General features: G+C 41.0%; 1 protein-coding gene across 1 annotated transcript in view; it reads right to left on the reverse strand.

Annotated features, from left to right (window-relative positions):
- btbd8 (BTB domain containing 8) overlaps window positions 1–22,539 on the reverse strand; it is a 54,084-nt gene that overhangs the window by 14,830 nt on the left and 16,715 nt on the right. Inside the window, exons 6-14 of the mRNA XM_062997312.1 lie at window positions 21,558–21,647; window positions 19,735–19,815; window positions 18,986–19,082; window positions 16,392–16,480; window positions 11,911–12,013; window positions 11,332–11,514; window positions 8,636–8,812; window positions 6,466–6,595; window positions 3,548–3,609 (exon numbers count right to left, since the gene is read on the reverse strand). Coding sequence (XP_062853382.1) covers window positions 3,548–3,609; window positions 6,466–6,595; window positions 8,636–8,812; window positions 11,332–11,514; window positions 11,911–12,013; window positions 16,392–16,480; window positions 18,986–19,082; window positions 19,735–19,815; window positions 21,558–21,647 — 1,012 coding nt within the window. The remainder of the gene's footprint in view (window positions 1–3,547; window positions 3,610–6,465; window positions 6,596–8,635; window positions 8,813–11,331; window positions 11,515–11,910; window positions 12,014–16,391; window positions 16,481–18,985; window positions 19,083–19,734; window positions 19,816–21,557; window positions 21,648–22,539) is intronic.

A 22,539-nucleotide genomic window follows, 5' to 3' on the forward strand; every position in this document is an offset into this window, starting at 1 on the left:
ATGACACCAGTCAATCGTGCAGACTTGGTCACCGCCCCATCAGACACAGCCAATCATGTGCGACCAGCCGCTAGCACCGCAGCAGATTCATTTTACCAGTCAGAGATGGAGCCTCACAGAAAGAGACTCACACTACGCTACTCCATCATCATCCACCTCTCATACAAAAACCTCAACCAGTCAGCTGAGGTTGCATTAGCAGCAACAAAGAAAAACCACTTTGACCCCTATTTAACCATGGCCAGTTGTGCCTGTTAAGACACCAGGCCAGGTCAATAATACAGCTGAGATTCAAACTCAAGAGCTTGAGATCTCTCGAGTTTAAGTCCATACTATGAGATTTTTTTTTTTTTGGAATTTCCAAAATTTTCTCCCTAATCTAGTCGTATCCAATTACCCTGATTGCATTACACCTCCTTTGTACCGATACAACCCTCCACTGCTGACTGAGAAGCATCGCAACTGACACAAGCCCCCTCCGACACGTGTGCAGTACCGACTGCATCTTCTCACCTGCCTGAGGCGAGTTCATATGTGAATCAGCTTTGTGTACAGAGGCAACCTATTTTTTACAGAAAGCAACTGTTAAGTTTACCTGGTACAGGCCTGGTAATAGTAAGTTTGTAAATGTGGAATTAAAATGTGCTTAAAATAGTTTGTGGCAATAAGCAATTTCGCAAAAGCAGTAAAGAAAACAGAAATTCATATTCAAAATTTAAATTTGTGAAACCATGACCTACAAATTGATGCTCGAGTGGTGCAACAGTCTGTTATGCTAGCCCACTACACCTGAGATCCGAGTTTAAATCCCAGCTGTGCTGTCGGCTGGTCAGGTGAGACGATTGGCTATGTAAGTGGGAGGTGGGGGTGTCCAAGACCCTACGATGGACTGGCACCCTATCCAGTGTATTCCCGGAGTGTACCAAGTGAGATTTAATACAATATTACTTGATCTGAGTACAAATTATTAACTGAAAATGTAGAAATATGGTTTGCAATCAGTCAGAAGTCTAAATAAGATCAATCACAGTTTGTATATTTGTTTAATGGTCGACAGGCGAGGCAGATAACTGACAGACACCCATCTGACACCCATAACTGACAAGTACCCATCTCTGTGTACACTTAATACTAGAGATGCATGAGTACCGATACTGGTATCGGGTATTTGCCCGATACCGCGCTCATTAACTTGTACTAATACTCGCAAACGAGGCTCCGATACTAAACATCCGATACCGTGTGCCTAGTGCACGTTGCTGCATTATGCCTGGTTCACACTACACGACTTTTGCCCTGATTTTCGCTCGGCGACTGGTCGGCGCTAGATTTGCCGGCTCGGGAGCAACTCGGCGTTCACTCGGCGATCAAAACTCGGCTCTCGATCGCTAAGTGTGAACTATCCAACAACTCGATCCGACTGCTCGGCGACCGGATCGAGTTTTCTAGCACGTCAGATATCTGATCTCAGATGTGCGACTGGGAATGAGTGACATGTCGAACAGCCAATGAGAACGCAGGATACGGTGTGAGGGGAAACGCAGGAGAGGAGTGTAAACAGGTGGGACAGGGGGATAATATAGTTTATATCAGAATACACCGGCGCACACGTTTTACAGTATTTCTGACCTGATCGTTCTCTACAAAACATAACAACAAAACACCAACATTGCAAAAATATTTATTAACCTCCAACTCACTACAGAACAATCCATGCTATTCGTGTTGCCAAATCCACTCAGATTCATTTATTTTTCCTCCTTGATTTCATCACATCAGCGCACAAACACTTTGATCACTCGCTACTTGTTGACGTGCACTTTTGGACGTGGTATCATTAAACTTCTTGTCACTTCTCACGTATTCTAAATAGGTATCGGTATCGGTATCGGTAAGTACAAAAATACATGTACTTGTACTCGGTTGGGAAAAAATGGTATTGATGCATCCCTACTAAATACCTCATTTAATTTTGAGACAGAACGTTTTAACCCAAAAAAAGAGAAACCAATGACAAATAAAAACCACAAACACAAAGAAGAACTCAACCATGTGGTTTAATCATTCCCAACCCCCCTCCTTTTCCAGTTGTATCTAATCATATTTCAACTGCTCATTATGATGCAGTTTGCTGTCAAGGGAAAAAAACCAACAACATGCAAGGACAGAATAATAAGTGAGACGAGGAATCCACTGAGAAGAAGAAGAAAAATCTCACACCTTACAGCCTTCATCACATGGGTTCTTGACAACCACAACAAGGTTGCCATGGTGACGCCTCAGGACCAGTGAGGAATTCTTATGAGCCACTTGTGCGTCAGATGCACGTCGAGTTTTCCTGCAGAAGCCCTGACTAAGCTCAAAAACGCAGCCAATTACTCTCTATGAAAACGTAAGCAGGCTCGTTAAATCAGCGTCAGAACCTCCAAATGAACCCACAACTCCACCAGAGCTTGTTTATAAATACCCCCCAGGAGCGAAACCTTATGAAGCGTTAGCGATCCTGCTGCTCTCTGTGACTGTAGTCATTAGTAACAGTAATTTACTGACAGCCTGCCTTTGTTATGGGGTATTGTAACACTGTGGATTTGAATTGATGCAGAGGTTTCAATATCTATACAGTGACACTCATATGTATTTATTTATGCATTTTCTCCCAATTTAGTGTAGTCAATTTGTCTTCCGCTGCTGGGGGATCCCTGATTGCAGTCAAGGTGGGTATATCCCTGCTCACGCCTCCTCCGACCCGCATGCAGCCCTCAGCGGAACCCTTTTTCACCCATGCATTCTGCACAGGCACCTCTCTATCTGCTAATCAGGGTCCTTACACAGTATTTGAAGACCCCACCAACGAAGTCCGGTCATCCCGCCCTAGCAGAAACGTGTCTGCTGCAGGCACTGCCAATTACGCCTGCCAGATGGCGCCCAGCCGACCGTTGGCAATGCCGAGTTTTGAACCGAGGAGTTAGAGAATCTCGGCGCTTGTGTGCTAGCGAAATATCCCGCTGCGCCACCTGGGTGCACGAAACTCATTTTCAAATAAAGTTGGTCAAGCTTTCTGGCTGAAAGAGGGTTGTTTTCCTGTTAATCAAAATAACATTTGATGATCTCTGGCATTTGTGAGCTAATGTGTGCAGAAGGGTGGGAATAGCGCCCTCCTACAAGCAAGTGGCAGTTCATGCTAGTCTAGTGGTGGCAGAGCCTCCAAATATCGACCTTATTAAAACTGGCATAAGTTGTGTAACTGTTAATCCAAATAAAAGAGGTGTGGTGCCTGCACCTTAAGGTGCAATGAAGGAGGCTAGGTCGATGTGCCTGTCAGTCACAATAAAAGAGGGGTTTGTTAGTGAAGCAAACCTTGTATCTATTACAATACTGAATCAAACACCTCTATATTTTATTACAATAAATTGGTGGCTGCTTTAAATATAATCTTTCATATACTGAATGTGTACTTTAATGCACACTCTCCCATCTTAGAAAGGAAAAAACACATAATAATTACAGAACAAAAAACTGTTTAGATTAGAGCAAGATGGAAAATTACCTGAGAGCTGGTGAGAACTGGCTTCTTACTGAGTCGTTTACAGTCTCCAGTATCGAGAGTAGCTGTATTTAATGACAAAAGGAAACAAAAAACACCAGACATTAATAATATGCATTTTATATGCAATCAGTCTGGCATTAACAGCATGATGTTTATTCATTTATTAGGACTTTACCATCATGTTTTACATTCATGACAGGACAGTTAGTTACTGGTTACACAAAATTTGTCAGTTCAAGTTTTTAATGTCGAGCACAGTCATGGACAATTTAGTGTCTCCAATTCACCTCACTTGAATGTCTTCGGACTGTGGAAGGAAACCGAAGCTCCAGGAGGAAACCCACACGGACCTTCTTGCTGTGAGGCGACAGTGCTACCCACTGAGCCACCGTGCCCCCTAACAGCATGATGGAATTGGTCCATATGGAATATGGACTGCAGCCAGGCCAGTCTAGCACCTGCTCCCTCTTACTACAAAGCCAAACTAACACGTGCTGAATGTGGCTTGGTATCAATTTGCTAAAATAAGCAGAAACATCCCTAGAACAGACATAGTATAGTATGCGTCTGTACTCGAGCATGGACGGTGCTTTCACAAATGTGCAATTATCTATACCACTAGCACTGAAACACCCCATACCATAGATTCAGCACCACAAAGTGTCCACTAATACAAAGTGTCCACTTTGTATTAGTCTATCTAAAATAAGCTTGTGATCAGAGAGGCCGGTGGCTATTTAAAATGTGTTTGATATATAAATTGCTTTTTTGCATAATAGAAGGGTGCAGCGACATGTGTTTGCTGACGAGTGTTTTCAGAAGTATTCCTGAACCCATGTGGTTACACTCATTACATAAGCTTGAGAGTTTCTTGGTCACAGGCTTTAAATATTGTTTTAGACCTTGTCATTTATGCATAGAGATTTCTCCAGATTATTTGTGCATAATAATGTTAAGGATAGTAGGTGGTGAAATCCCAAAATTCCTAGCAATCGTGGTGAGAACAATAGCTCTTAAACTGTTGGACTATTTACTCACATTATTTGCCAAGTGGCAAACCTAAACCTATTCTTATTTGTAAAAAATTGACCAATACTGAAAGCATCAACTATATATGATGTTTTTTTTTTTTTAAACGTTGCACAGTATTCTTGGTTTTAATGTTAATTAAATTTTTTGGAACATATTGCAGGCAGCAGATTAGAATTTAGCATCTACTTACAATAATCAAAGTTATTAAGGTAAAAAAATATTATTTTCTTCGTGCTCCTTTAGTTAAATACCTATAAATAGCAGTTTACAAATCCAAATTTTTTTCTTCAAAAAGAAAATTTGTCTTCCGTTTGAGGACCCCGCCCACATATTTCGATCATCCCTCCCTGCAGGCACTGCCAATTATGCCTGCTAGATGGCAAAGGAGTTCAGAATCTCTGCGCTGGTGTGCTAGCGGAATATCCCGCTGCGCCATCTGGGTGCCTGCTTTAGTTTTTTGTTCACGTTACCTACTGTCCCAATTGTTTTTGGGAATTTGGGTTGTATTAAATATAAAAACAAGCAGCTGCCCATTACTGTGAGGAACAGTGGACTATGTCTATGACATCCAGACAGTCTGGAAAAGCATTTGGTAATACAATTCATTGCAGTATCTGTACTCTATGACAATCATATGATAATATCACCCAGCCCAGCCCTTCTAATAAACACACAATACAATCCTTCTTCAGTCCAAATGTAATGACTATCAGAAAAAAAAAAATACAAAGAGAATTGTTCATTCTGGAGAGCTTGGATTGTAAACAGAGGCTGTTTGAACCTCCCACACCGGCCCTTTAAATCTGCTGAGCCCGGCGCATTCTAGTCTTAATGTTACATTTTATCAAGCCGCTACAGAAACGCATTAGCATGAGAATGAACACACACACACACACACACTTACTCACACCCTTGCACACACCACACACTCTCACGCAGCTACAGCTGAGCACAGATGGACTGCAAAAAATCACCTTTCACATAGCGGTTAATGGTATGCATCACCATCACCATATTCCACATTTTATGGAGAAACGTGAGAGGTTTTAGACAGAAAGACTTCATCCTGATCAGGGTTGCAGTTACTAAAGAGCCACCCAAGCTGGGCCTAAAGCTAGGAATACACCTTGGAAGAACACAGACCAGCTAATTCACCTTCTGCATGTTTTTGGAATACATTATTACAGAAAAACAGCTTATCTAAAAGAAATGCATGCGGATGCAGGGATTATTTTTTCACGTCCACTTAAATACCCAAACATTAACATTCAGAGGCCTACATGTATGAGACTTTTTTCAGCATATCATTATATACATTATATATATATTTTTGTCCAGCTCATTTGAGACAACAAGCGCTGTTCTATACATTGTACAGGTAAACAGTCAAGTCTGGCTATTTTTAATACCGGAAAGGGCTAAGTAGTAGCACAAGTTAGCAAAAACTGCATTATTAATGAGAGAGAAAAGCCAAAGCAAATAGAACCAGTGTCATGAGCGTGTCTGAATGATGCAGGATAACTCCTGAGAATTAGCATGGTGGCATGAACTACGACGTGCATGATTTATCAATATAAAAGCAATGTAATTGAGTTCTATATCTATATAGTGTTAATATTTTTTGGTCACCCAGCCCTTTAATAGTGCACTCAGAATATGTGCATGCAGAACACACACACTGAATGTGTATGAACTAGAAGGACTGTGCTACCCATTACTGATAGACCGGTGTTGCTGCATAGAATACACTAAAGAAAACACACACACACACACACACACACACACACACACACACACACACACACACACACGTCCCAGCTCAATGCATCAGGTCTCATTCCTCCCCATCAGCAGTATGTAACCCTAGCTATCCTGCTTTTCCGTACCTGCAAGGATGCGTTCCCGGTGTCTGTGTGGCAGCGTCTCCCATCCTCGAGTGTGTCGTACTGCAAAGAAAGACTGAAGCAGGAAGGTCCAGAGCCGAGCACGTAGAGAACACACCTCACGCCTGAACGGCTGCAGCACAACCAGTCAGTGAGTCAAACAGAAAAAGAGAGAGTGTGTATGTGTGTATGAGAGAGAGAGAGAGAGAGCGGGTGAGAGAGAGACGAAGGGAGGAGGGGGAACAACAGCAGGGAAACAGGAGCCAATGTGCAGCTGCTTGAGAACCCCGTCACCCTGGAAACCTTCTCCACACCCCTCCCAGAATTCCCCTTGAGCCGCAGAGATGATGTCAGTAGCCACGGTTGACGGTGGCCGATGACTTTACCTTCAGGTGGCCGCAAGTGTGTAATAAAATCTCAATGACTCCAAATGACTCCATCTTACTCATTGATTCACTGACCAGTTCATCTGGCTTTACCAAACTGAGGGCCAGTTACTGCCAACCACGCCCAAACTGATTCGACCTTCTATCTCCCCACACTGATCCACCCTCCAAACTCCCCAACCTGATCCATCCTCCCATCTACCCAAACTGCTCTACCCTTCAATTTCCCCAAACCGATCCATCCTCCCACCTTCCCAAACGGATCCACCCTCCAAACACCCCAAACTTATCCATCCTCCCATCTTCCCAACCTGATCCACCACCAATCTCTTAAAACTGATCCACCCTCTCATCTTCCCAACCTGATCCACCCTCCCATCTACCCAAACCGATCCACCACCAATCTCTTAAAACTGATCCACCCTCTCATCTTGCCAAACTGATCCACCATTTCATCTCTTAAAACTGATCACCATCCCATTTCTCCAACTTGATCCACCCTCCAATCTCCCCAACCTGATCCACCATCTGATCTCTCAAACTGATCAACCCTCCCATTTTCCACTCTCCCAACTCCCCAAACTAATCCACTCTCCTATCTACCCAAACTGATCCACCATTCCATCTCTCAAAACTGATCTACCATCTGATCTCTTAAACTGAGCCACCTTCCCACCTCCCCAAATTGATCTACCATCCAATTTCTCAAAACAGATCCACCCTCGCATCCTAACAAATTAATCCACTCCTATCTTCCCAAACTGATCCATTTTCCTATTTTACCAAACTGATTTACCCTCATCATCTCAAACTGATCCACCACCAATCTCTTAAAACTGATCCACCCTCTTATCTTGCCAAACTGATCCACCTTTTCATCTCTTAAAACTGATCACCATCCCATTTCTCCAACTTGATCCACCCTCCAATCTCCCCAACCTGATCCACCCTCCCATCTACCCAAACTGCTATACCCTCCAATCTCCCCAACCTGATCCACCCTCCAATCTCCCCAACCTGATCCACCCTTCCATTTCCCCAAACTGATCCACCATCAGATCTCTTAAACTGATCCACCCTTCCAACTCTCCAAAGTGATCCAACCTCTGCTACTCCAAACTGATCCACCTTCCCTCCAGTCAAACTGATCCTCCCGATCTAATCCACTCCTACCAATTTCCTAAAACTAATCCACCATTCAACCTGTCAAAACTTATCCACCCTCCCATTTTCCAGAGACATCAAGGCTCTCAAAACTGACCCACCCTCTGAGGGTGGTGGCTCATATCCCAGATAAGTGTTAGTGAGCCAGAGATAGAAAAGAAGAAAATAATGTACAGAAACAGACAGACATCTACATGGCGACGTAGATCGATGAGTTTTTCTAATGATGTTCTATTTGTGGTGTCACTTTACGGTAACACATCCATAATCAGGGACATTAAGGAAGAGCTTACATGTCAGGATCAAATGGAGCTTTTCTGCTCTTAACACATGCCACTGAACACACACACACACACACACACACACACACAACACTGCCAACAGAGACGCCATGTGCTTCATTGCTGCTCATTATATCTGCCTTGCTCATTAATGTCCACACCTCATTAATAACTAATTAATCCTTTGTTTGATTCCTCCACTAAATTTGAACATTTGCTCGGTTATTTACATTCAGAATCAGTCAGGAGAGCAAACAGAACAGAATGGATTAGAAAGGGATTAAAGAGAAAAGAGAAATGCTATTTTCAAACTCTCTTTTGATTGGCCGTTTCATTGTTTACCTCCACCAGCTCCTGGTCCTGATTGGCTGAATCTGCCGTCAGTATGTCAGAGTCCGGTAGGCCGCTCAGCTGGTCCACGGCTGTAAAAAGTTCGCAGCAGTTCTCCACAGTAACTCCTTCCCTCACTGCAGCACACACCTTCCTGAGCAGGGTGGGGTCACGTGTAAACTCCTCCCTCTGTCAGACAGCCAATTACATCACGGTTACAAACCACGACTTTATGCAATTACAACCTCTAAGAATAAAAAAACAGCATGGGAGCAAGTCAGCAAAATCATAGCAGAACAGCTCAGAGAAAAGCTTAACTAAAACAGCTCAGCAGAACAAAAACAGAACAGCTCAGAGAACAGCAAAATCATAGCAGAACAGCTCAGAGAAAAGCTTAACCGGAACAGCTCAGCAGAACAAAAACAGAACAGCTCAGAGAACAGCAAAATCATAGCAGAACAGTTCAGACAACAGCAAAATAATAAAACGGCTCAGAGAAAAGCAATATCATAGCAGATCAGCTAAGAAAAAAGCTCTTAAAATAGCAAAATCATAGCAGTACAGCTAGGAGAACAGCAAAATAATAGCAGAAGAGCTGAGAGAAAAGCTAAACATAAACAGTTTAGAGAACAGCAAAATCGTATAGATCAGCTCAGACAACAGCAAAATCAAAACAGAATACAACAGAGAAAAGCAACTCATAGCAAAACAGCTCTGAAAACAGCAAAATCATAGCAGTACAGCTAGGAGAAAAACTAAACATAACCGAAACAGCTCAGCAGAACAGCAAAACCACAGCAAAACAGCTCTAAAAATGGCAAAACCACAGCAGAACAGCTCAGAGAAAAGCAAAACAATAGCAGAACAGCTCAAAGAAAAGCTAAAAAATGACCGGAAAAGCTCAGCAGAACAGCAAAATCAAAACAGAAAAGTACAGAAAACAGCAATATCTAAACAGAACAGCACAGAGAACAGCAGCAAAATCATAGCAGAACAGCTCAGAGAAGAGCGAATCATAGCAGAACAGCTGAGAGAAAAGCTCAACATAACAAACAGTTTAGAGAACAGCAAAATCACATCAGATCAGCTCAGAGAACAGCAAAATCAAAACAGAATACCTCAGAGAAAAGCAAAATCAAAACAGAACAGCACAGAGAACAGCAAAATTAAAGCAGATTAGCTCGGAGGACAGTAAAATCCAAACAGAACAGCTCAGACAAAAACTAAACATAACTAGAACAGCTCAGCAGAACAGCAGAACCACAGCAAAACAGCTCTAAAAACTGCAAAACCACAGCAGAACAGCTCAAAGAAAAGCAAAGCATGACCGGAAAAGCTCAGCAGAACAGCAAAATCTAAACAGAACAGCACAGAGAACAGCAAAATCATAGCAGAACAGCTCAGAGACGAGCGAATCATAGCAGAATAGCTAAGAAAAAAGCTAAACATAACAAACAGTTTAGAGAAAAGCAAAATCATAGCAGAACAGCTCAGAGAGCAGCAAAATCATAGTAGAACGGATCTTATATAGTTATAGAAACAGTTGTATAGTTATCCATTTACACATCTTTTATTATTATTACTGATATCATTATAATACATATCTAACTAATCTTTTATTATTATTACTGTTATTATTATAATATACACTTAACTAATCTCATTTTATTTATATGCTTATTACTGTTATTATGTATATAGTACTATGTACATAGATATAATTCCATATATGTAAATAGCTATAGTTATAATTATACAGTATATTACTATTACTTATAGATATGTAACTTTACTGATTTTCTCTGTTTTCTTGCACAATGCTACTATTTGCACTTCTGGTAGATGCTAACTGCATTTCGTTGCCTTGTACCTGTACTGGGCAATGACAAGATCGATCGATCAATCAATCAATCAATCAATCAATCAATCAATCAATCAATCAATCAATCAATCAATCAATCAACCTACCTACCTACCTACCTACCTACCTACCTATCAGAGAAAAGCTAAATGCAAATGAAACAGCTAAGAGAGCAGCAAAAACATAACTGAACAGCTAAAAGAGCAGCAAAAACTTAACCGGAATAGCTCAGCAGAACAGCAAAATCAAAGCAGAACAGCTCAGAGAACAGCAAAAGCTACAGTACAGTATGTGAAGGAATGTCCCCATAACGTTTTGATCTAATACTTACAAATTACAAAGAAGTTGTTCAGTGAAAACACACTTTTTTTTTAATCGACAAAAGTAAAAAAAATTATATATATAAAGAGAACAAACAAATCAAAGACTATAAATTTTATTGCCTTTTACAAAATGTTCCAACTTTTTGGGAAATAGGGTTTGTATGTTAATGGGGAAAGGGGGTGATCTGTGTTGTCATTTCACATTTGGCACCCTAGCATTGGTGAAACTTGCAGTCCAGTCCCCTAACCACTGAGTGACCATTGCCCTTCCTAAATCCCAGTTTAAATCCCATGCTTTTGCACTACCTATACAACCGGTTAGCAGATAATATAAAAAAGTTTATGGCCAATCTGATACCAATCCAGAATTTTATGGCTGTACTGGGCTGGATAATCACACTGTCCTCTTTATGTGAGACATTCCTATTTAAGTGGGTCTGTACCCTGTGGATGTAGTAAAAGCTAGTGGTGTGTATATCTCAGTGAGTAGGTGTGCGTGTGTGTGTGTGTGTGTGTGTCCGTACCCTGCGGAGGCTGTGAAAGGCAGCGGTGTGTATGACTCGGGGCAGGTGTGTGACGATGGTGTGTAAGCACTGCTCTTGCAGCTCAGTGGCCAAACACACAACCTGCTTTGCCCATTTAACTTCAGGCAAAGAGCCAATCAGCTGCTCACTGTCACACAGGACAGAGACCACCGCCTGCACCGTCTGCAACACACACACACATTTATTTCCAACATCACACATCATAATATACACATGCATTTTCGTCCTGTATAAAACACACTTCTGATCCACACAGACTCACTTTGGTTCATAAGCAGTGTGTGTACTATTCAGTGTTCTGCAGCGAGCATTTCCTGCAGTAAATGAATCTGTGTATGAATAACAAGCAGCCAGATCATGACAGTAGAGGCCATGAACTTTCCTTTCCATCTGAGACCCACAATAACTCAATTAAGACCCCTAATGACTCTACAATCATTCAGTAAAGCAGCTGTGGATCAGGACACAGCCGGGGCTGCTTAATGATTTCCTGCCCTGTGGGTAGACACATTGACCACGACTACTGAGACTGTGTGTGTGTGTGTGTGTGTGTCACACCATGTTTTTGGTGACGGCGTCGAGGCAGTCCCTCTGTAGCTCCTGAGGAAGGATGGCAAAGCTCCTCTCCGACCAGCACTTGACAAAATGTTCAGCTATCCATCTAAACACACACACACACACACACACACACACACACACACACACACACACACACACAATCAGCTTCATGTATGCTTCAGCCTTCAGCCAATCTCACTAGTTATTTTTAAAGTACATTTCTAAGCTTTGGAAAGAAATATACAATATTATTATATGAGGAAGAAGCTAAGCAGAAAAGGTAAAAACTGGCTAATGCTAAATCTAGCAGCTAACAGAAGGCTACAATATCATCAGCAGAGTCACTTGAATATGAAGCAAAGCTGCTAGGAAAACACATAAAGCTAACCCTGAACAGCTAATACTGGAGTGTACACACACTTGTTAGGGACATGTACGTAACAGCATAACAGTTTAAACAAAGCGTCAATCCAAAGCTAACAGAAGCTCTATTAGCATCTATAAATGACCACATGAGTTCTAAATACAGCAAACAGTTCAGCTGCTGGTTCTTCTGTCAAGAGCAGCCGCTGCTAAAACAAATGTTTAAAAAAGCTACTACTTTCTTACAATCAGTATAATAAAGCCCTTCTAACACTCAGAGAAGTGTTCACAACACACACACACACACACACACACACACAAAGTAACACAAACATGCATATACTGTAACCCACACACAAAGTAACAGACACACATATAATGTAACACACACAAACACAAAGTAACAGACACACACACATATACTGTAACACACACACAAAGTAACAGACACACACATACTGTAACACACACAAACACAAAGTAACACACACGCATACTGTAACACACACAAACACAAAGTAACAGACACACACATCTACTGTAACACACACAAACACAAAGTAACAGACACACACATACTGTAACACACACAAACACAAAGTAACAGAGACACATCTACTGTAACACACACAAACACAAAGTAACAGACACACACATATAATGTAACACACACAAACACAAAGTAACAGACACACACATATAATGTAACACACACAAACACAAAGTAACAGACACACACATATAATGTAACACACACAAACACAAAGTAACAGACACACACATATAATGTAACACACACAAACACAAAGTAACAGACACACACATATAATGTAACACACACAAACACAAAGTAACAGACACACACATAATGTAACACACACAAACACAAAGTAACAGACACACACATCTACTGTAACACACAAACACAAAGTAACAGACACACACATCTACTGTAACACACACAAACACAAAGTAACAGACACACACATACTGTAACACACACACAAAGTAACAGACACACATTTACTGTAACACTGTATATTAGATACACACAAACATACATCCAGACTTAAACACTCTCTAACACATTCATACACATCCTCTTACACACACTACCATACACTTACACACTCACTCTTCATCATATACTCATACACACACACTAACAGACACTAACACAAACAAACACACATTAAACAGACACATACTGTAACACACTAACATACACACACAAATATAGACACACACTAGCACACACACTAACACACACACAATATTATATACTCACACACACACACAACAAAAATAGACACTAACACACACTACACTCACACAAATAAACTAACAGATGGATACACATGTACTGTAACACACAGAAACACACTCTTACACTCACTCAGGCTCATAGGGACACACTCAAATGCACTCACTCACAACAACACACACACTAACAGACATTAACATACACAAACACACTTAGACACATACTGTAAAACACACTAACATACACACAAATAGAAGATATACGAAGATATACTTTATTTGTCATATATACATATACAGTTGTACAGTACAATGAAATTCTTTCTTCGCATATTCCAGCTTGTTTGGAAGCTGGGGTCAGAGTGCAGGGTCACAGTGGCTGCATAGCAAAGCCTGGATTTGAACCGCCAATCTTCCGGTTGATAGATTGGCGGTTCAAATCCAGGCTTTGCTATGCAGCCACTGTTGGGTCCTTGAGCAAGACCCTTAACCCTATCTGCTCCAGGTGCGCAGTAAGGTGGCTGACCCTGCGCTCTGACCCCAGCTTCCAAACAAGCTGTGATATGCAAAGAAAGAATTTCATTGTACCGTACAACTGTATATGTATATATGACAAATAAAGTATATCTTCGTATATCTTCTATTTGTGTGTATGTTAATGTGTTTTACAGTATGTGTCTAATGTGTATTTGTGTATGTTAATGTCTGTTAGTGTGTGTGTTGTTGTGAGTGAGTGCATTTGAGTGTGTCCCTATGAGCCTGAGTGAGTGTAAGAGTGTGTTTCTGTGTGTTACAGTACGTGTATCCATCTGTTAGTTTATTTGTGTGAGTGTAATGTGTGTGTTAGTGTAGACTCAAACACTAACACACACACACACACACTAACACACACAAACACACTAACAGACACACATATACTAGTCTGTAACACACAAACACACTCTTACACTCACACAGGCTCATACGCACACACACTCAAATGCACTCACTCACTCACTCACTCACTCACTCACACACACACACACACACACACACACACACACACACACACACACTCACTCACTCACTCACACACTCACACACTCACACACTCACACACTCACTCACTCACTCACTCACTCACACACACTCTGTTTCTGCAACTGTCCTAATTCTATGATGGTCAGTACATTTTAAGAGGAGAATTTAAATTGATTAGTGTCAAAACAGTCAAAACTGTTTGGATACTGTTCCAGGTCGACCTACTTTTGCCTGCTTCATGACCTCAAAAAGAAGTGCAGTGGAGTTATGGTACAGTGTGTTCCTCTAAACTAGCTCATGTTCAGTTCACAAACACTGCAGAATATTTCTATTGTCTGGTACAGCAGACCGAGATCTAAATCCAAACCTAATTTCTGGAAAAGTTGGGACTCTATTAATTACAGTTTTTGGGGACTGAGGTTTTGGGAGTAAGAACATTAACTGTTACAGTTTTGCATTTTCTGTCCATTTATGCTTGATACAAGACTCAAGCAAACAGTGGTTCGTCTCAACAGTCAGTGGTCGCCGTTATACGATTCTTCTCTTCATGCTGTACCACACATTTTTAATAAAACAGGCACGTGTAGAATAATTCATGGCATCAATACGCTGAAATAATCATGGACTTCCCGGGACGTCACCTTGATGGCAGCATGTTTCTCCCTAAAAACCCAATACAGTGGACCCTTGAGTTACGAGCGGATTACCATACGAACATTTCGAGTTGCGAGCGATCTTTTTTTAGCGATCAATTTTAAGGTACGAACAAATTTCGGATTACGAACCGAAATTCTCGAAACACGTGACGTCACGAACAACCGTCTCTCTCTCTCTATTTATATATACAGTGAGCAAACATTCGGACAGCGGATGGTGTTTTTTCGGTGTTTTCTTTATATTTCATAAAATTCTATATTAAATGGCCAAAAAGAAGCTTGTTGTGTTGTATAATTACTCCTGCCAGTAGGTGTCACTGTGTATCAGACAGAGGGGACAGTGAGTGAGAGAGAAGAAGGAAGTCCGCTGAGTAAAGTATTTTTTTTTTCCAGTGCATTTTTACCTACAAAATACAACACTACTGAAATAAAGAAGGAAATAATAGAGAAATATGAGAGTTTTTGTTGTTTCTGGTAGATACAATGTATTATGGTGTATGGTACAGCACACGTACTGTACTAAAATGTGGTGTGTGTTTATGTACAGTACTACTGTGTATTATTGTATGTTATTGTTTATTACTGTAATGTCTATTCTGTAATTTAAGATTAAGGGAAAAGGCCGGCACGGATTCATTCTATTTACATTATTTCTTATGGGAAAAATAGGTTTAACTAACGAACATTTTGACTTAAGAACAGCCCTTCAGAACCAATTCAATTCGTAAGTCAAGGGTCTACTGTATATGCCTCAACATCAATGGTACCTTCACACATTTTTTTTTTTGTAATAGAATTTAAAGTACTTTAAAGTCCATGTGGTTATATATTTCCCAAAAAATTATGATTCTCATGCAATGCCATCTGAGGGTTTGAATGTCACACACATTCCACAGTAGTTTCCAGCCTGGCAATATACGGACTGAGACTTCAATGTGGGAGCGTACATTTTCCTCAATAATAAACAACAATACACAGTAGTACTGTACTGTACATAAACACGCATCACATTTCAGTACAGTACGTGTTCTGTTCCAAACACCATAATAAATTTCCTTCTTTTTTTTATGAAATGTATCTACCAAAACCAACAATAACTACAGCCCCAACATTTTCCAATTTGATCTAATTATATCATGTCTAGTCTTGTTGGCTCCTGATATAAGTAGATGAATTTACCTGACACATTGTTGGTACAGATTTTGAAGGCTGATTGAATGGCTGATGGCCAGGCACTCGAGTATGCTCTTCTGCACTCCCTCCACAGGCTGAAAGAAGAAGAATTATTGCCTGTTATTCGATTTTTAAACTGGTGGCTAAACTGTTTGCCGAAGCTAAGAGAGCTGTTACTGTGGTTTAACAACCAGTGTTGTAAGTGAAGTTATACACATAGAAAAAAAACGTGCTGTCATTAAATATAATGATTTCAACCATTTTCAGAACATTTTCAGTACAGACTGTGTAATCAGAAATTGTGTGATTGTGTCCTGGTACCCAGCATAATTTTATGTCATATTCCAGTTCTGTTCAGTTGTTAATTGTCCTTTGCAGGTTATTAATGATAGGGTGGTTTGATGTGCATGATTCTAGTGCTTTAAGAATTGTCTGTGAGCCTGTGCATATTAAGTGTTTAAGTTTTTGGTTTTATTCTGCATATACCAGAATGTAACACAGATGTAAAAATTAATATTAATTAATAATATTATTAATATGGAGATTAATAATCCACTATGGTGACACCTAAAAAAAGCTGCCAAAAAGGAATCATCATTTTCCTTTTTCTCCAAAATTAGTCACTTTAAATTCTGCATTATAAGTTTGTTTGTTTATTAGGATTTTAACGTCATGTTTTACACTTTGGTTACATTCATGACAGGAACGGTAGTTTCTCATTACACAAGATTCATCAGTTCACAAGGTTATATCGAACACAGTCATGGACAATTTTGTATATCCAATTCATCTCACTTGCATGTCTTTGGACTGTGGGAAGAAACCGGAGCACCTGGACGAAACTCACGTGGACATGCGGAGAACATGCAAACTCCACACAGAAAGGACTCGGACCACCCCACCTGGGGATCGAACCCAGGACCTTCTTGCTTTGAGGCAAGAGTGCTACCCACTTAGCCACCGTGCCGCCCCTGCATTACAAGTAACTCCGCCGCTCACATCACACCCACACTGGCCCAAGAGGATCTCAGACTTCTCTGCGTTGGTCAGTTAGTGTATAATGCTGCTGCACAGCCTGATCGTCCCAAAAATAGCTTTCTTCCTTGTGAAAAATCCCTCAAATATCATTTTGCTGTTTGTGGCTGTGATCTCATTTACACCTCATATTCAAATGAGTCAAATCATGAATCATTCAAGAATAAATCCTCATAAAAAATGAACAAACACGAGCTTTCTGAAGGTTGCAATTTTACTGTGTGCCAATTTATCAGCAGGTAATCCGATTTGAAAAAGCCAGCAACGTTCACTGTGGATCTCAAAATGCTCAAAACCTTATTTTCCTTGACTTACTTACTTACAACACGCCATAAAAGATTATGTTTGATCATCTGCAGAAATGGAATTATTCTGTAACTGTTCATTTCCTGAGGCAAGCAGTCAGTGATATTTGCAATCACAGCTGTAGGAACACAAATATAACAACCTCCATCTGGCTGATAAACTCACAAATAGTCACAGCACAAAAATCAACACCACTATATTTCATTTATTTTACATTTAATTCTATAATTCCCAGGGCATCATAGTGGCACAGCTGGTAAGTGAGTGCCGCCCACCATGATGGGTCCAGCAGACCTGGGCTTGATCCTTTCCACTTTGAGATCTCGAGCTCTCGAGTTTAAATCTTAAGGTGATACTCAGACAAGTGATTGGCCGTGTGTCTGAAGGGATGAAACATCGTTCCTCATTGGTGGGGCAAGTGTGGCCTCTGCTGACCGGTTAAGGCGCCTGCATGGGACATGGCTGATCACGGATTGCAGTGCCTAGCTCTCTGCACGCGATACTGAGCTCTGTGAGAACCTGCCTATAGCAGATGAAAAGAAGCAATCGGGGCACATGTGACAAAGGGGGCGCGTAACAGCCTCGGGCCTCCTCAATCAGGGGTGGGATGGCAGCAGCAATGAGAGAACAATTGCTTGTTCACTGAATCACTTAAGCCTATCCACCTTCTGCTTTTTGGGAGGTGCAGATACCATCAGAGTACCCAGAGAAACCCAAGCATGAGATAATTACTTAAAATTTTAAATATTTGCCAGTAGTTTGGGGAAGGCTGTTTCATGTCTGCATTACTGTGTCCATGTGCACAAAGGCCGTAAAGACATGCATTTAAGGTTTGGTTCGGAGAAACTTCAGAGGCCTGCTCAGAGCCCAGCACCTCAGCCCAATTAAATGCTATTAGGAAAAACTGGAACATCAACGGAGAGTTAGGTTTCTCATGCAACATCAGTGTTTGACTAAATAGACACAAATATCCACAGTCACACTCCGAAATCTTGTAAAAATTCTTTTCAGAGAGGCAGAGACTGCTGTAACTCCAAAGGGATTTTGGAATGGGATATCCAAAAAGCTCATGGTCAGGTGTCCACATATTTGTGGCCATATAGTGTATATTAATATATAATGATTTTCTCTGACAGCGTTTAGGGGTGGCTTCTGTACATTAAGCACACATTTTTGTACTGGATCAGATGTTTTCTGAGAAAGGTTTGAAGTTTGTTGGAGCAAAACTAGCACTGATAGTCAGAGTTTGGTTCTTTTACCTTTGGGAAGAATCTGCAGTAGTCCCTGGTTAGAACCATTTCAGCCACGTCCTTCAGTCCCTCCAGACCCAGCATGTCTGCCGCCAACACCACCTGACTGAGAGACACACCAGACGTTTCACAACGTCACCAACAACACTGCTGCACTGCACCATAACCAGCATGATCAAACATTCCTTCATTCATTTATTCTTAGTAGCTGCTGATCCTGATCAGGGTCGCAGTGCATCACTGCTTTACAAATACACTGGACGCAGGGCATGTATACACCCTACACATGGTATCAATCCATCTTAGGGCGGCACATAATTCACTACTCGCTCACTCACTCACTTACACCTAAAGGCAAATAATGCTAAGTTCACACTGTTCACAATTGTCAAGGTGTTCAGATGGCTGTACAGTTCACACTACACAACTTGAACTCTTGTAATCAGGAGTCATTTAAGTCGATGTAGTTTTCTGTGAGCGAGCAAAAATGAGGGCAAAAAACGTGTAGTGTGAACTAGGCATAAGAGCAACCAATTCGCCACTGCAATAAATGCGGAGGGTGGAAGGACACAAATGTGGACAAAACATGAACATGTCAAGCTCCCGAAAACCACTGAGCGGGGTGAAAATTAAAACCAGGACCTTAAATCCCTGGTGCTGTGGTGTATGGCACTAACTCTACCATCTGCACCATGGTGGTGGAAATTTAAAAAGTTCTGGAATCACTGGGATTGTGGTAAAAGGAAGAGTGATGGTACCTGACGTTGGTTCCTGGAGGAAGGTCCACTATGGCTCCATACATGAAGTGCAGAAGAATCTCCATCTCATCAGGGCCCAGACTAGAACACACAAGGCAACAACAGGTCATTTGTAGAAGTAAATAGTTATCAACTGGTTCAGGTGTGCATTACTTAACTGGTATCTTGACCAGTATAAACTGAGTGTGCAGTCATTACAGTAATTACTAATTAGTGTTGGTGTTTTAGTGTAAACCTTTTGCTTAAGCTAGACCTTTTTACTTTCTGTTTCCCAAAATCCCAAGGGAGCAGTGAATTGTCTGAATTGTCCTAAACAAAATTCTAGCAATATTCATACAATTATATACCATTTCCACTTTAAATTTATTGCTGGTAGGTGCAGCAGTCTATTATGCTAGCCCACCACTGCTGAGACCCTGGGTTTGAATCTCAGCGGTGATATCAGCTGGCCGGGTGGCTACACAGAGATGATTGGCTATGTCTAAAGTATTCCTGCCTTGCGCCTAGTGTTTCCTGGTGGAAGTGGACCAGGGCAACACAGTGATGAAAAAGTAATGAAAAAAATAAATACATACAGTAAATAAGAAGACAGTACACACACTGGTATGCAAACACAAGAAAATACAATCATACACACGCAGTGCTTTGATGTACAGTACACTAATGCATAAATAATGAATGGTGCTGTAAGATGGTGCACAGACAGTCAGGCATGCCAAGCTTAGAAATATGATAACGATCTGAACAGGATGATGAGAGGAGAGGTCACGTCTCTGTCTAGCACCACTTCAGGATCATCCATACAGTTCAAAAAAGCTTTACAAAAACAGTGTGTGAGGGGCACCATAGAAAATGCTTCTATTTTGCATGTTTGTAGAATCGAATACAATGTTTTTTAATACAAATCATATAGAACAAACAATTCAAGTAAAAGGTTGCATTTTTAAATAATACTAAAAGTCTGGTGCTACTGAAAAGCAAGTAAACACCATTTGTAGTATCAGACAGGACAACTGAGAGGAGAAAGGAGGACAGGACAGACCATAAATAAGGGATGAAGGATAAAGGCAAAGATGAGCACAGCACCCTCAAACATTTCCATCTTAGAAACATCCCTGGTACCAACAATATTACCTATCCTTCTTTAACCAGATAAAGTATCTGCAATAAAATGATATTTTTCATCAAGATAGTTGTTGCCGGTATTTACTGCAAGAAAAATGAAAAAAAGAAAAAGAAAAAAGCAACCTAATGAATCAGCTGCAACTGATCCAGTTCGTCCCTTCACCTCACACGTATGGCTGTGTGTCAGTAGAGGTAGGGACAGTGGTTAAAACAGGGTTCCTCGTCACTGGGGAACGAGTGGCTGATGACTGGTTTAGGCATCTGCACAGGGGGCAGCTGGTCACGAACAGCAGTGTGTGGCTCTCTGAACAATACTGCTCTCTGTGAGGCCCCGCCCCTGGCAGGTAAAAAGAGGCAATCGCTGGCTAAGCTTGTGTCAGTGGGTCGAATGACATCCTCGGCACTATTTGATTTGCGGTGGGGGTGGCGGCAACACCGAAAAAGAGATAGTCTCTAATTGACCATAACAGGATGGGGTGCAAAAAAAATACAGAATTGATCAAAATGATCCAGACAATTAAGCTAAAAGGACCAAGAGACAAGGATCAAACCCTGGAGGCGTGTAGGCACCCTACAAGTGTGTGTGAACTTTTGACTTTAACTTTAAACTAACAATGTCAAAAAATTAAAATATGGTTGATGTTGACTGACTATCATTGCAAAACAATTATGATGTGCTGTTGTTGTTGACGACTCACCCATGTAAAGTGATGCACTGGCGTGAACTTTCCATCCAACTACCACAAAGCATCGCTCTGAAGTACTGAGAACGGGCACAGAGAATAGCCCTGGAGGACACACACACACACACACACACACACACACACACACACACACACACACACACACACACACACACACACACACACACACACACACACACACACAGACAGACAGACGTTAACTTGTAACTAGGAGGAACACTCCTCAACTACAAGTTCATACTGGTAATGATTACCCAATTAGCTGATAATCGGCAACAGTGTTAAAAAACTCATTTTAATTCAGTTCCAACAGCTGAAGCTGGATTTGATCTAAGAGTGGAGCTAAAGTGTGACAGTTCAGACTGCTGATTTAAGACTCACCCTCACCCACACAACTTTCGGAGCTATTTTAAAGTTACTGTTGGGTACTGTTGTGGATACCCCTTCTATTGATTGAATTTAGACATATTGCTGTGTATAAAATTATATTAGTTAAATGATACGCTTTTAACATTGTGGCAATAGTTTGGGGAATCCACTTTCTCTTTCATCATAATTGGTTTGACTAGTAGCCTGCACTTGACTAGGAGCGCCAGTTGCATTCACAAAGCCTCACTGACTCTATCAACTAACTAGGCACAAATTCTCACAGACACCATTTAAAGTCTTGTAGCTATAAGAGTGGAAAGAGAAAGCAAATTCAATATAAATGCCCATGGTTTTGGAATGGGATGTCCAGAAAGCTTATGGTCAGGTGTCCCAATACTTTTGTCCATATGAAGTACCTATCAGTCCCAGAGAAGTCGTGAACAACTGCAATGCTCAATCCCATGTGTGTAACATGTATTTCATTAAAAGAGCTTTAAATTGTATAGTACTGAAGTATAGCCTCCTTTATGCTTTTCCTGCAAAAATTAATTTAAATAGTGTAAGTTTTTAGTATTACATGCCGCATAGGACAAATCTTGACAAGTAG

This window comes from Trichomycterus rosablanca, chromosome 6, assembly GCF_030014385.1.
Source record: "Trichomycterus rosablanca isolate fTriRos1 chromosome 6, fTriRos1.hap1, whole genome shotgun sequence".
NCBI lineage: Eukaryota > Metazoa > Chordata > Actinopteri > Siluriformes > Trichomycteridae > Trichomycterus > Trichomycterus rosablanca.